Source organism: Lissotriton helveticus, chromosome 3_2 (genome assembly GCF_964261635.1).
Source record: "Lissotriton helveticus chromosome 3_2, aLisHel1.1, whole genome shotgun sequence".
NCBI lineage: Eukaryota > Metazoa > Chordata > Amphibia > Caudata > Salamandridae > Lissotriton > Lissotriton helveticus.
Genome location: NC_136062.1, coordinates 287,098,371 through 287,115,148, shown reverse-complemented (window position 1 = coordinate 287,115,148; position 16,778 = coordinate 287,098,371). Strand labels below are relative to the sequence as shown.

The 16,778-nt window shown below is 42.7% G+C and overlaps 1 protein-coding gene across 2 annotated transcripts in view; it reads left to right on the top strand.

Annotated features, from left to right (window-relative positions):
- Positions 1-16,778, top strand: part of SCAPER (S-phase cyclin A associated protein in the ER) — a 3,246,499-nt gene that overhangs the window by 1,250,082 nt on the left and 1,979,639 nt on the right. For both annotated transcript variants that reach the window (XM_078685236.1, XM_078685237.1), the window contains exons 18-19: positions 10,445-10,526; positions 16,444-16,596. In XM_078685236.1, the coding sequence (XP_078541362.1) occupies positions 10,445-10,526; positions 16,444-16,596 (235 nt within the window). The remainder of the gene's footprint in view (positions 1-10,444; positions 10,527-16,443; positions 16,597-16,778) is intronic.

Here is a 16,778-nt window from a genome sequence, read left to right as displayed (position 1 = left end):
CGGGCCTTGCTGATCCTCTTTGGGACAGGTGGGCCTAGATGGACACTCAGTACAGGTATGTTTAGTACTTTTTAGTTCTCTGCCTGCTAAGCCTACCTTTTCTAATTTTGTTCCACTATCAAAAGAGGAAGTTGTTCAGGCCTTACGATCCATGACCCCCAAATATTTTACAAATAATATCGGAAGAGGTTGCCCCGTACTTGACCATAATTTTTGAGTCCATGTTCGACTCTGGAACATTTCCTATGGAGTGGAAGAAAGCTTCAGTACTACCACTTCTGAAAAAACCTAATCTGGACAAATTGGACTTAAATAAGTATCGTCCAATTTCTAGGCTTCCGCTGCCATCTAAAATAGTTAAAAAAGCCATGAATGCACAATTAGCATCCTTCTTGGAGGAAAATAATTTGTTTCCGAAGTGGTTTCAGCACTGGAACTGCTCTTATGGTGGCAACGGAAGCGATCGGGGCCACAGTGGACAAGGGAGGCAATGGCGCTCTTATTCTTTTAGATCTATCTGCAACCTTTGATACAGTCAACCGCAATATTCGGATTACTTGTCTAGAGCACTTGAGGATTCAAGGCACTGCTTTAGAGCTACTGTAGTCTTTCTTGGCTGGTCGTATGCAATCAGTTGCCTTTAAGGGCTTTAAATCTGAACCCTACTCATTGCCTTGTAGGGTGCCGCAGGGCTCATCTTTGAGCCTAACGCTTTTTTACCTTTTTGTAACTCATCTGGCAGCTTTAATCCAGTCCTTTAGGATATCGCTGGTGTCATACACCAAAGATACCCAAATCGTGGTATCTTTGTCTGAAAATGGCCCAGACATGAGTAAGACCTTTAAAAACTGTATGGTAGCAGTTGGCCGATGGATGGACCAGAACGGTGGCAAATAAAATTCAACAAAAAGAGGTCATCCTGTTTGGAAATCTTCTCTCCTTCTGGTCACTTAGCTCGTGGCCTGAAGAAATGGATTCTATTCCTAAGCCAGTGCAGAATGATAAAAAGTCGTGGCATTTTGAATGATGAACATTTTTATTTTTTTATTTTGAATGATGAACATTTATCTTATATGGAGCAAATAAATAAAGTTGTTTCAACTGCTATTTTCTCTCTACATATAATTAAGAAAATTGCCTAATTTTTACCTGCTGGAATGCTCGAGAAAGTGATTATCACACTGGTTCTTTTGCGAATAGTCTACTGTAATGGGCTTTTCTCTGAACTACCTTGGAAATATTTGAGAAAGCTGCAGCCTGTTCAAAATGCAGCCGCTCAATTCATTACAAAGATTCCTAGACTCAGCTCAGTTTCTCAAGCCATTAGTTGTCTTCATTAGTTGCCGGTTAGGAAAAGTATTCTCTTTAAGGGACTTTACATAACCTTTAAGGCTCTGCAAGGCTTGGGCCTGAAGTATCTTAGAGATAGGATTAGATGGTATGTATCAAACAGGGCTCTCCGTTCAAGCTCGGCAGGAGATCTGTCCGTTACATGTTTCAGACGTACTTCCTGGGGTGGCAGGAGCATTATATGGTCCTTGGCTCTACATTGGAATCGTCTTCCTTGGGAATTGAAAAATATTACCTTCTGCTACAGTTCAGGAAGGAACTAAAGACCTGGCTATTCTCTCTGGACCTTTGAGTGAGGTATTCTTTCTGGGAAGTGGATATTATGGTTCTCTGATCATTTCGGTCATGGGTAGGGCCAAGATGCCTTCGGGCAACTTTTAGCACAGCACTTTATAAAAATCAAATCAAAATCTTTAAAAGAGTGGAATTGTCCATGGTGTCGGTGTCCTCTGAAAGGGATTCTGACATATGCCTGTATTTTGGGCAATAAAAACACTCTAAAATTATATATATATATATATATATATATAATATATAATGTAATATCTAAAGATCATGATACTGAATGAGAAATATGACTGGATCAAGAAATGATTTACCCGGTCAGATAAGATTTGTCATGATCGATTAATTGGTTTTGTCACGTGAAGGCATTCTTCTTTCTCTTTTTAACTTTTTCCTATTCTTTCCTTCTCTCTTCTTTTCTTTGTTTTCCTTTCCTTTATGCTACCCTTCTGGGCCCTGCCATATAATTTAATGTAATCCATTGATATAGCTGTATAAGTGTATATCATTGAAAGTATATAAGAGCGATGGATGGTAGGGTAAGAACTGGGTCTGCAGGTAGGGATTGGGAACGGATGAAGGAATATGAGATGAGAATATAGGAAATTATTGTTCGGGCTGTGGAATATGTAAATATGTAAATAATGATATGAAAAATATGCCTTTAAATGAAATTCATCATAAGAAATGCCAATACATGGCTAGATGGACTGGTGAGAATGGGTGTTGCGAGGCTTCGCACTCCCTTGCCCTCCCCGCGATGTTGTGAAGCGGGGAGATATGCCGATACACGGCGATATTTATTTTGTTTACGCGGAAAAGTGAGCGCAGTGTAATATAATGAAATGTATTCAAAGATATGTTTGGACATTTAAAGATGGCGCCCACAAGCGTAACAATCAGTCCTTCAACTATGTTTGGCAATAATGTAACTGCATTAATACCCAGCATGACGTGCAAAGCGCTACTAACACTGACGAAGGCTTGATGCTGAAACGCGTCTGTTAGCTCTGCAAAATAAATGTTGCTGGTGTGAGCATTGAAAATCCTTTTGGTTCCACGAGTGCGGTTCTTTGGAGGGGATTTCTCTGGAGCTGAGCGCCGTGTTATTGCCGGTACCACTACCGCATACCGCACCCACCCGTGAGTGCCTGGACCTTCAGTGGGAACAGGGAGCGTGTATATATATATATATATATATATATATATATATATATATATATATATATATATATATATATATATATATATATATATATATATATATATAGTACATACATACACACATTAATCAATGTCTACACAGAGATATAAATGCTTATACAAATATAAATAGATATATATGCATATACATGCATGTGTGTGTATATGTATGTGTATATATATATATACATAAACAAAGTAGAATCCACTCTAGTAGCGGTAGTGGTCCCTACAATGGTGGGGAGCACACAGTGTTGTGTAAAATACCCCTCACACACCAACAGGCCCCTTGGTGTCATGCTTCATCATCGGGGTCTTCGCACCCCTCTACGGGATGCGGCGTGCTACGACTTACGGCTACGTAGGAGCACTTAATGTGAACTATGTGTTGGTGAGTGTGGGGAGTTTTTTAAAGTTGTGAGTAGTGAAGTGGTGAGAGGTGAAAGTTAAAAAATACCTGGCTCTTAGGGTAAAAATAAATTTTATTAAGTCCCCGGCTGGTATTGTTAAAAGAGTGCAGGGTGAGGTTGACACTGTATTTTAAGGTACATAAACCTCAGAAAGTGCGTCGACATGACATGTTTCGGAGTGTAGAAAACTTCTTCAGGACGAGAGTGCACAAACCTCCTCACCTTACTCACATGTAGTGTAGATGTGAAAGTGTTAGTTAAAAAAATATATAATCTACAAAAAATTAGGTGTAATGTTCCTATTTATGTTTTTTAGTACAGAAGTCTGTTGCGCCCAATTGGCGTTTAATAAGACCTGTGAAAAAAAGCATGATACATCAAAACATCATAATTATGACATAGATTCTCATCAGAAAAATGTCTGTTCAAAAATAAAGGGTAGTTTGTGACCTGGTATGGTCTAAAACCCTGAAATGAAAAAGACAAGGACACACATGTAGACTACTACACACACATTTACAGATAGTAAGTCACAAATTACTCCTAAGTTGTTATATTGTAGGAGAAAAGTTGGTTTGTTCAATGCTTACTTATATAAGAAGGCAGAGTGGCCTCATGAGCCCTGCGTGGTATTGGGGGTAATCTTCCGGCTCAGTGCGGCTACCTAAAGAACATAGGAAGCTAGAGTAAGGATTCGTAGATGCTACTCGAGGGAAAAATGGACTAGGTTCCCTGCACAACAAACTCACGGTTACAGCATGCTTAGATGGGCTGTCATCCCCTCAACGCGGCTCCGACGATATGCCGTGTATACGAAGCCTCGTATCTTATATACTACCCAGAGTGCTCTTAATTGTTGCTTAATTGGAAGCGGATCAGGCCCATAGAAGGAGAGGAACCCTAATTGATTTGTCGGTTGTGCGCGGAAGGGATGAGCGTCTCCGTTGGTAAAAACGCGCATGCGCGCAGGAGTAGCGGCAGCACCTCCTCTCAGTAGAGAGAGGGGCGTATATCTGATCAGGGCGCATGCGTGGAGGAGTAGCGTAAGACGCGGTATATGTCTACCGCGTTAGTGTCATATCGCGCTGTGGTCCTTTTAACTGTCATGATCTAATGCGTAAGTGTCATATCGCGATGAAGCCCTGCGCGTTAATTAAACAAATCTGATGTTTCAGTAGTATGGGGCATAGTTTGATTGTTGAAAACATAACACCAAATTCCTGGATGAGCTTATTAAACCTCATTCGCATGTAAAGGATCGCAAAATAAAGAAGGGGACATGGATTAAAAAAGTTGTTATTCACCCAAATCTAGTTATGCTCGCATAGTGTGGGTAACCCCTGCATATATCAATCCATTAAGTACATGCTCCTCAACAGAGCCCTAACTTCAGTTGAAATGTAGGGGGTAAGGGACTGAGGTGAGACTTATGAGCCCATAAGTCAACGTAGTTGGCCCCATGGGATAGAGTCATTGAGACCGTTGGTGTCAGTACCCAAACGGAAGACCCACCTCTGTTCCTTCTCAAATAGGCCGACATCAGTGGGGAGCTGTTCAATTACAGTCCAGTGCAGTTCATTGACACAATGTTGTGCCTCCCAAAAATGTGCTGCCATTTTTCTGGTTGATTTATTTGCACCTCACGTTACTTTTATGTTCATTTATTCTGGTCTTAACTGCCCGAGTGGTCATACCCACATATTCCAACTTACAAGGGCAGGTGATGAGATAAACGACATTCTTGCTAATGCAATTGGTGCACACTTGTTGTTCCCATGTTGTGCCATTTTTGAAGGTTAGAGTGTTGCTTTTCTTAGTTAGGTGGCAACTATTGCAATTCCCACACAGGTGATGTCCCTGCACTCCACGTAACTGCGGTCTGGTCACTGCGTTCTGTGGTCTTGTGTGCACGAGAATGTCTTTGAGGTTTCTTCCTCTTCTGTGGGCAAAGAGAGGTTTCTCCAAATTTAACGTACCACTTGTGAGTGTGCGCCAGTGTCTGTTCACCAGTTTGGTTACCTGGTTGGAAAGGCTACTGTATGTGGTGACACACACTGGTCTGTTCAGAGTATCATCTTTTGGAACCTTGTCTTCCAGGAGTGACTCTCGATTGTGATTACGGGCCCTTTTCATAGCCTTCATTATTACCTTCTCGGGATACAGTCTTTGTTTTAGTTTTACGCTTAGATCCTGGGCTTGGGATTTGTACCTTGCTACCTCGCTACAATTGCAGCGTAGACGGAGGAACTGTCCGTATGGTAGGTTCTCTCTCAAATGCTGTGGGTGAAAACTATCAAACCGTAGGAGACAGTTCCTCGCCGTCGGTTTGAAATGAGTTTCAGTCTTTAAGGAACCCGACTCATGATAGATATTTAGGTCCAGGAACACCATTGATTCTTTTGACATTGAGTGAGTGAATTTTAAGAAGGCATTTTGTGTATTTAGCCATGTCATGAAATCCATGATCGATTGTTCATCTCCTTCCCAGATGAGTAGGACGTCATCTATGTAACGTTTCCAGGTGAGTATTCTGCCCCTATAGGGATTGGTGGGATGGAGGATTTTGGTGGACTCCAGGTGGTGCACATACAATCCCGCCAGACTCTCCGCGAAAGTGCTCCCCATGCTGGTTCCATGTTGTTGCAAATACAGGGTGCCTTCGTATTCAAAAAAGTTTTTTGTGAGTGCTGTTGAGATGCACTCCATCACCACACCTCGTGGGGTTTGATATTTCCATGCTTTAGAATGTAGTACCTCCTCAATAATGAGGAGGGTTTCGTCATGGGGGAGGCTGGTGTAGAGGCTCTCTACATCAAGACTCAACAACATCTGTGAGTTCTGGTCAAATGGGAGATCTCGTAGTAACTGTAGTACAGCTTTAGTGTCTCTCAGGTATGTGTCTGTCGCTTGTAACAAACGTCTTAAAAAGGCATCAGCGAACTTGGACTAAGGCTCTAGTATTGATGAAATCCCCGATACAATGGGACGGTGGATTGGTGAGACTTTTGTGTACCTTTGGTATACAATAAAAGTATGGTGTTCGAGGGTTTTTTTGTGTAAAAAAATCTGCTTCCTTCTTGGTAAGCCAGTCATGGGCCAGAGCCTCCTCAGTCATAGCCCCTATCTGTATACGTAGAGATTCAGTAGGGTCATTAAGCAAGACCTGGTAATTCCTCTCATCTGATAAGAGTGTCCTGCACTCTTGGTCATAGGCGGTGGTGGTTTGAATAACCACTGTCCCGCCTTTGTCGGCTGGTTTTATGGTTAGTTTCTTGTTTTGGGAAAGTTCTTATTGCCTCATTTTCTAACCTGCTCATATTCTGGAAGAAGTTCTGCTTGGTCTCCAAGTGACCTAGTTCAAGCATGATGGCTTTTTCAAAAGCTAGAACTTCGACCGGGAGTTGGTTATCGGACGGTGTAAAGGTCGATTTTGGTTTGAGACCCGTGTCCGAAGTATCAAGAGTAGGTTCTTGATTATTAAAGAACGCTTTCAGTTTGATAGTTCTCACAAAGTCTTGAATCTCTTTGTGTAGGCGAAAAGGGTCAGGTTTGTTAGTGGGGACATATCCAAGTCCTTTATTAAGTATCTGGTTTTGTAGATCTGTCAAGGGCCAAGGGGATATATTGATGACTAAGTTCCCCTCTTGCTTGCGGAGGCTTGATTCGCTGTCATGCTCCTGGTGTGGACCCTCGTGTCTGCCGCGTCCTCGGTTTGCCAAGTGACGTTGTTGCCCTTCTTGTTCCTTCCTCTGCGGGGTCCTGGGCCCCATGCTAAAAAAGGCTGCGTGGTTTGGGTTGCGGGTGTTGGATCTGGTCCCCACTGTGGGTACAATGGTCCCATCGGTGGTGGACCGTATTGGTATGGTAGTTGTAATTGCCCTTGGTAGGGGTTAAATTGTGGAGGTCCTTGAAAACCTCTCCAGCCTCTTTGGTGTGGGTATTGGGTTCTCTGTTGCCGATAACCTCCTCTTTGTTGCCTTCTTTGTTGGAAACCACCTGAATTTGTGCTGCCATCTGAGCTCACACTATCAGTATCACTTGTATTGTCCTTCGCCACATAGTCCGCTTTAGTATAAGGGTATGCCCTCTCTGCAGTAAACCGGTCCTTATCTTTCTTGAGTTTGTTAAACTTACTTGTCTTGAGTGTTATTTCAAAGTCTGTCATTTGTTGGTTGAGTTCCTCCAGACCTTTTTTCAAGGCTGCCGGTGAAATGAAAGCTTTGAGTTGTACTTCTAGTTTCTGGATCTCTACCTTAAGCTCCTGTGAAATTCTTGTGGATGTTTGTACTATTAGTACCAGCCAGTCTCTGGTACAATGCCATGAGATCAGAGACCAGGCTTTTTTAAAGACAAGATCGTCCGAAAGATAAATGGTTCGTTTTTCACAATAAGGCCTTGTGGGGCTATCTTGTTCCTTAAATATTCTCTCATGAGGAGGCCATGTAATGCAGCCCTAATCTGGACTTTTCTCAGCTTGGTTAGTTCATCCCAGTCCGCCACAGAGGGGCCCGAGTCACTGTTACTTAATCCCTCAAAGGGATTGACTTCCGCAAGGATCCTATCGTCATCATCCTCCCCGAAAGTGAGGCCATGTTCGTCCTCCAATCTGTTGTTGTGCGAAAAAGTGTTTGGATGTAATATGTGTCACGTCCACTAATGTGTGTCCAAGGGAGGGCCTCCCACAGCTGTGCGCTGTCAAGGACAAGTTTTTAACAAAGGAGGGAGGGAGAGAGGAAGTGGATTAGATCTCCCCTAGCAATTTACATAAACAAAGTAGAATCCACTCTAGTAGCGGTAGTGGTCCCTACAATGGTGGGGAGCACACAGTGTTGTGTAAAATACCCCTCACACACCAACAGGCCCCTTGGTGTCATGCTTTATCATCGGGGTCTTCGCACCCCTCTACAGGATGCGGCGTGCTACGACTTACAGCTACGTAGGAGCACTTAATGTGAACTATGTGTTGGTGAGTGTGTTTTTTTTTTAAGATGTGAGTAGTGAAGTCTCACCTCAGTCCCTTACCCCCTACATTTCAACTGAAGTTAGGGCTCTGTTGAGGAGCATGTACTTAATGGATTGATATATGCAGGGGTTACCCACACTATGCGAGCATAACTAGATTTGGGTGAATAACAACTTTTTTATTCCATGTCCCCTTCTTTATTTTGCGATCCTTTACATGCGAATGAGGTTTAATAAGCTCATCCAGGAATTTGGTGTTATGTTTTCAACAATCAAACTATGCCCCATACTACTGAAACATCAGATTCGTTTCATTAACGCGCAGGGCTTCATCGCGATATGACACTTACGCATTAGATCCTGACAGTTGAAAGGACCACAGCGCGATATGACACTAACGCGGTAGACACATACCGGGTCTTACGCTACTCCTCCACGCATGCGCCCTGATCAGATACACGCCCCTCTCTACGGAGAGGAGGTGCTGCCGCTACTCCCGCACGCATGCGCGTTTTTACCAACGGAGACGCTCATCCCTTCCGCGCACAACCGACAAATCAATTAGGGTTCCTCTCCTTCTATGGGCCTGATCCGCTTCCAATTAAGCAACAATTAAGAGCACTCTGGGTAGTATATAAGATACGAGGCTTCGTATACACGGCATATCGTCGGAGCCGCGTTGAGGGGATGACAGCCCATCTAAGCATGCTGTAACCGTGAGTTTGTTGTGCAGGGAACCTAGTCCATTTTTCCCTCGAGTAGCATCTACGAATCCTTACTCTAGCTTCCTATGTTCTTTAGGTAGCCGCACTGAGCCGGAAGATTACCCCCAATACCACGCAGGGCTCATGAGGCCACTCTGCCTTGTTATATAAGTAAGCATTGAACAAACCAACTTTTCTCCTACAATATAACAACTTAGGAGTAATTTGTGACTTACTATCTGTACCTGTGTGTGTGTAGTGTACATGTGTGTCCTTGTCTTTTTCATTTCAGGGTTTTAGACCATACCAGGTCACAAACTACCCTTTATTTTTGAACAGACATTTTTCTGATTAGAATCTATGTCATAATTATGATGTTTTGATGTATCATGCTTTTTTTCACAGGTCTTATTAAACGCCAATTGGGCGCAACAGACTTCTGGACTAAAAAACATAATTAGGAACATTACACCTAATTTTTTGTAGATTATATATTTTTTTAACTAACACTTTCACATCTACACTACATGTGAGTAAGGTGAGGAGGTTTGTGCACTCTCTCGTCCTGAAGGAGTTTTCTACACTCCGAAACATGTCATGTAGACGCACTTTCTGAGGTTTATGTACCTTAAAATACAGTGTCAACCTCACCCTGCACTCTTTTAACAATACCAGCCGGGGACTTAATAACATTTATTTTTACCCTAAGAGCCAGGTATTTTTTACCTTTCACCTCTTACCACTTCACTACTCACATCTTAAAAAAAAAAAACGCTCACCAACACATAGTTCACATTAAGTGCTCCTACGTAGCCGTAAGTCGTAGCACGCCGCATCCCGTAGAGGGGTGCGAAGACCCCGATGATGAAGCATGACACCAAGGGGCCTGTTGGTGTGTGAGGGGTATTTTACACAACACTGTGTGCTCCCCACCATTGTAGGGACCACTACTGCGACTAGAGTGGATTCTACTTTGTTTATGTAAATTGCTAGGGGAGATCGAATCCACTTCCCCTCTCCCTCCCTCCTTTGTTAAAAACTTAAATATATATATATATACACATACACACGTATGTATGCATATGCATATATATCTATGTGTAGATATCGATGAATGTGTGTGTGTGTGTATATAAATATATATACAGTTTGCGTTTGATAATTTTCTGTTACTATCGCCGAGGTGGAGAAATGTCAAATGAATACTTGAATATCAAAAAGGTTTACATTAAAATGGCATAGCTTTTTTCATAATACGATAGCTTTCCCACTTCTCTTCCCAATGAAGCCCTCATTGTGTTCCATGTAAAGAGCACTAATGCCACCTTGTTACAGCAGCTCTATATGAAACTGTTCAGTAAAGGAAGACTCTTTTTATATGTCATATTCCTACTATTGGTTACAAGCAATCTTCATGTTTGATGTGTTGAATTTATTGCACTCCCTTGACGCTAGACTGTATCATTTTGGGTCTGGGAATTATTGATTTTCCTTGATTAGATCAATGGTCTATTTTGTGTCTTTTTTCAGGGATCGAGAAGAAAGACTGGCTGCACTCACTGCAGCTCAGCAAGAAGCAATGGAGGAGTTGCAGAAAAAGATTCAGCTTAAGGTATTAAATGTACACGTATCAACTCAGCGCTGAATTTTAACAATGCGCACTAGTAATTGACGGATGGTTACACCTCTTCTTTCTAAAGTGTTAAGTATTTCCATCTTACATGTTTTCAACATATATATCTAGTCATTGTCCATCTTGGCTGTATTAAGAGCTTTGTAAGTTTAGCAGAGCATGAGCTATGTCAAAACGTGTCACTTTAAACATTGCCTTTAGCATTGTTTGGGTGACCACGACTTTAGGTAGTGTGCAGTAGTGTTACTGCAGCATGTTTACCTCCTTTTTCCTTTAACATGAAACCTTCTGCATCGTGGTTGGCCAACAGCCCCTTTAAAAAGCACTTAGTAATTCCCCCCTTAATAATATCATAAAGGATCTGGGGCATAACTTAAACCTTGTTTTGCAGTGCTGGCGAACCAGGGAGTTCCATGTGCCATTATTCAAATTCTTGGAAGCACCACATTCAGTCGACCCTCAGCATGTGGGTCAACTTTTTCTCATACTCATACAAGTTTTTGGTCCCTTGTTAAAAAAAAATAAAAGCTGTGTTGCCTATATTTAATTGAAAACAATCTGCCTTGTTTGCAAATGGGCTGTGTTTATTTCACGACATGTACCTTATTAACTTTATTCTGGCAGTGTGTTTTGTTGTATCCCGAGAAATGGTGGGTGAAATTTCTGGGACTTTTTATGTTTGGCGCAGTTGAGAGAAAATATTTGCTTTGGAATCGAGTGGCACACTTATGAGGTTATGCAAAACATATGCTATTATAATTGAAGGTCTGCCTAGGAAGATGTTCTATCTCTCATGAAATTGCTTTCTTCATTGAGTTGGCATAAGTAGAAGTGTCACATAAAGAGTCCCAGATTTGTGTGACACTTGCCACTTGTGGAGTAATGGTTGTTTCTTTTATGACTGGCATTTTTAGGTCGCAGCCTATCAGACAACGCAGATGTGTGGTATACGAAAGATATCTTGGGGAGCTTCAGAAAGTTGACCTGAAAATGCATTCTGCCCGTTGCTTACCATTGGTTGTGTAGTTTGTAACTTCAATTTCATTGCTTTCCATTTTCTGGCTTATGCTCTCTGGGTTCACTTTGTCCTTCCCATGCCAAAACCCTATTTACCAGTATCCTTCCGAGAGCTACCTTTCTGTAAATAGGCCTATACATCTTGTTCTGATCTCGTCACATTTGCTGTTCATTCAAAGACCGAGGTCAAATGTCAAGCTCTCTTCCAGAGCGCTCTGTGTTTACTTTGCTTTCAGCTGACTTCAGACTCCGCATGGAGCCTAGTGGTGCCCCACCCATGCTCCATTTACGAGGCTGTAACACAATCCTTAAATAGCACATCATGTAACATGCAGATGAGAGATTTTTCTTTTTTTTAAGACACAGAGAGATAAGTGTCTTGCTCAGAATCACAGGAGTTTGCAGCTGTGACGCGGTCCCTGATTTTTAAAGTACGTTGTGCCTGCTTTAGTTTTAATAGACAAATTACTCACGTATGTGCTACTTTAACAAGAAATACTCCCCATCATTACTCCTTAAGAGCCACCTCCACACGCCCCTCGGTCTCCTGTCTGTAGCCTTTCTACCCGCAGCTCCCGGGAAGTACTTTCTATTCATGCCGCCTGTACAGTGGCACAAGGCCATCAAGGAATCAGGGACATATTGAACACACAGTTGCTTTATTTAATATTTTAAACAGGAGCCAAGAAACCGGTTTCTTTCCTGGCATTGGAGGCATCGTACACTGTCCACCCCTCTGTTCAATTCCACACATCGTGTACTTGGCTCCGTTGTTAACTACTAAGTACAATGGCAGCACTTTAGTGAAATCTCCACTACTCTGCCCAGCCACCCCAACACACCACCCCTTCATCGCCTTGTTCGTCACTGCACTTACTAGACCGTACCTTCCATTTGTGCAGTAGGCGCAGTGCAGAGTTCCCTACCTACCCAAACCCATTCATCGCAGACTATTGCTTTATTTCTACATAGATCATTCTCGCCCATCCCTAGCCTTTACCCCCGCATTTCCAGAGTCATAGCTTGTGTTAGTGCAGCAGGTGCAGTGGCTCCGGGACCGTTGTCTCTCTCCCAAGTGATTTTCATAACGAGCCACACAAGTAGTGATTCTTTGCGCCCTGCTACTTGTTAACAATTTGACGTCCACTCGTTGTTTTCTAAGCCCCCATATGTGCCTCTCTCGTTCTGTTCCCCTTTAAAGCTCCACCGCCCCCCTTCATGTCCTTTTACCCCTTTTGCCGCTACTGCCTCTTCTTACATCGTCTCATCTATCCGAGGCTGCCCGACATCCTGGATACTTGTGGAATTCTGCTCTGTACCAATTACACTCCATCCTTCATGCCCTTCCAGCCTGTTCTAAATAGCAGCCAATGACACCGCTTGCCATGATGTGCACTTTTTTACTAACTCTGTAGTGGCTGCAAGTATTCTCACCTGAAAACTATGAGGACATGTTTTTCCTGAAACAACCAGCACCACCATTACTGACCTTCTATGACTCCTCTCCTGCCCTTTGTATCCACATTTCCTTGAGAGTACTGTCCATGTATGTTGCAGGTGCAGTGGCACCAGTACATGGTGGCTTCAGGGACCAACTGACCACAAGTTAATGCTTTTTGTTTTAGATCTTAAAAGCACTTAAGGAGCCTGTTTCCTTCCTCGCACTGGGGCCATCACACAATATCTACCCCACTTCTCACTTTCACACATTTTGTACTTGGCTCCGTTGTTAGCTACAAAGTGTCCTCTTTCATGCATGTGCTATAAGAACACCACAAGCAGCTTTCATCCTTCTTCGCTGCACCACTCCCCCAACACACCTCTCCGTCCTCTCCCACTCGTAGCCAATGCAGTTACACTTCCTGGCCCATAGGATCCTTTTGTGCAGAATGTGCAGTGGCACTGTGCCTCAGACAAATCTATTAACCATCAGTACTGCTATATTCCACCCATTTACATATTCTCTCCCATCCCTAGAGTTTGCACCTCATTTCCAAGGGCGTAGCCTCCATTGATGCAGCAATTACACTCTCTCCTTCGTGCCATTCCAGTCCTTTCAAGAATACAAGCTTTGCTCTTTTACACACTGTGCCCTCGTCATACAAAACCAACTACTAAGAAATGTCTCGTCCCAACCCCACACTACTACACCTACTGGGCTGTAAATTCACCATTATGTCCAGCAGGTGTAGCACCACCGTATCCCAAAACTACAATACTTTACAAACAAACAATAGCAAAGCCAACAGCTTAGAGCTTACATTATAGGGATGAGACATATTGGCTTTGCCAATGCTTGGTAGTACCTGTTGTACAGTCTCTTCTCTAGTACAATGTAGTTGAAACATCTCATACGTAAGGAAGAGCCCCTCCGAAGGAGTCAAGTATCCTTGGCCAAGCAGCTAATCACGTACACCTACTTAATATGGGCCTTACTGCTTCAGTGGTTCTGGGAGGCCATCATTTTGAAACTTTGCTCTATGTCTAATTCCGGCTCAGAAAATTTTCACTACAATTCACTTTTCTTATTTCCTTTATTTTACGACATTTAGCTGATCGGCGGTCACAGGGCCAGATGTACGATGGCTAAAATAGCGCCTCGCCATATGCGCGGCGCTATTTAGGATGTACAACAGTGTGTAACACACCATTAGCGATTCCCAATGGGATCGCAAATAGAGAGGCTCATGAATATTAATAAGCCTCATGCAATTTGCGACCTTTCCTAATAGCGTGTCGCAAAACCCTATTTTGCGAGTCGCAAAAAATTGTGACTCACAAAATAGGGTTTGTACATACCCCATGCTGTTTTTACATGCGCAAATGGGTTTGCAAACCCATTTGCGTATGCAAAAACTGTCGTAAATCTGGCCCACAGTCCTCTGTCAAGGAAATATTCATCAAGATAGAAACATGATCTCTGCACATTTCCTGTTGCTTTCAATCCATTAATTTACAAAGGAGAATTTTTCTAATAGCGTGTGGCAAAACCCTATTTTGCGAGTCGCAAAAAATTGTGACAAGCAAAATAGGGTTTGTACATACCCCATGCTGATTTTACATGCGCAAATGGGTTTGCAAACCTGATCTCTGCACATTTCCTGTTGCTTTCAATCCATTAATTTACAAAGGAGAATTTTCTGCTTCTGTTTCGCAGGTTATTTAGTTCCACATTGTAGTCTGCTCCACCTGTTGCACAAACCTCTAGTGTAAACAGGAGGACTAACATGTTCTAGCATTTTGATTCATATCGGTGCCTAAAGTAGTCCACCTCACCATTGCTCCAGAGATTGTCAATTTGTGCCCAGCTAGAATCCATCCCTTGCCTGGGTGAGTGCCTTTGATCGATCCCACAATATCCAAGTCTACACCTCAGCCAAGTGTTAAGGACCTATAAGTAAATACTAGAATGTCAGCATGCATAAAAACTCTGAGATGAAAATCCATATCTGCCTTCTTACATACCCGAGCAGACAGTGTTGTACACCAGTGAAAAGCATCCGGGCCTTAAGTGTCTAACATCATTTTCTAAAGCTGGTAGGAGGCTCAGGGAGAGAACATGCACACTAGAACCACATAGATGTCTCTGCCTGATCACTGAGAGTACGAGTGACAAAGGCACCTACAAGAATCAGAGAGGCCAACATTTAGTAGAAAACCTGCTTTGGTGGTCCACATAAGCAAGTGTTCTGGGATTCTGTCTGTAGTATTGAAATCCTCATTACTTAAACTCAGTGCTCTAAAGATTCTCGTCACTGAAACAAAAGACCTCAAAACATAGATATACAGTAGTATTCAATGTCGAATACTCAATCAGTTACCTACCTTGCCGACACAATATGGTAAGATTGGTCTTAGAATAGTAATGTAACTCTGGCTTACGTCAAACTTACATCTGGCTCTGATTTTTGAATATTTAGTAATAAGAAGACTTTTTTATGTAGCGAATTTGGTACTCAAATACTGTGGTTGATGTGTCAATGTATGTTCTCTTCACATGGAATTCTCAAGCTGCCAAGATGCATGTGAACCTTTTAGAACTTGAGCTAATATTTTGGACCTGAATGCTTGTCTCTACGCAGTAGAAGTTTTAGTCCTGATTTATACAAGCAACTCCACTGCAGCCTGTATAAATAACACACTGTAATGTTTTACATCAACAAATAATGAAGCAGCCCTCAGTAAAATATACAGTCTTCAAACGGAGCTTGCTTCTTTGGTGATTCTTTAGTTGATCTCCGTGTTAATGGTAATCCTGGACTGCAACCTCAACGGTTCACTAAAATACGAGGCACTTCCCATGCGTAGAATCTCTTCCTAGAGGCTCCCTCGCACCTGCGGAGGTGCAGTTTCATTGCCTCGCTTAGGCATTTAAGATGGAGAGAGGCCAGTACTAGTATTACATATTTTGTACTGCGAATGGTTAACAGGATCTTTTGAAGTAGGTTTGTGTTATAAATAAATTGAATAATACAACTGTGGACTCGATCCGATCCGGTTATCCATCAATAAATCTGTGAAGTATTTCGGGTTCTGATTAGTATGGTATTCTGTTTGTGTCAGCCCCCAGATCTAGGCCAGACATTGTGGTGTGTCCTCAGTTACGCAAACTGTCTAACCATGGCTCCATCCAAGAGTGAGTAATTTTAGTGACTCGTAAAGACTACACTGCAAATAAACCCCCTCTGGGCTACGCCAAGTTTCATCCTTCTGCTTTGCATAGCTAGGGTAGGAGTAGAAAGGTGGCCTATCTTTCGCAGCTCTCCTGAAAGATCTACCTCAAGAGTCTGACAGAGCAAACATGTTTTTGACACTTTATTTGGAATATTATGAGTACAATAAACGTGATGTCGGTTGGTGTCTGGGTGTTTCTTTTCAGCATGATGAAAGCATCCGAAGGCACATGGAGCAGATTGAACAGCGGAAGGAAAAAGCTGCCGAGTTAAGCAGTGGAAGACATGCAAACACAGACTATGCCCCTAAGCTCACCCCCTACGAGCGGGAGAAGCAGTGCACCCTGTGCAACGTCATGGTGAGTTCACATCTTCCCTATATTGAGGTTGTTCTCTCTCTTCTCCCTTAAATCCTTCATAGTGGCATTAGCCTACCCCTTAATCTTTGTTCTTAATGTGCATCCAGCAAACCCTTCAGACCACATGACTGCTTGCAGTGAGCAAGCAGAACACCCCTCTGTTGCTGTAACATTCGGGCCAC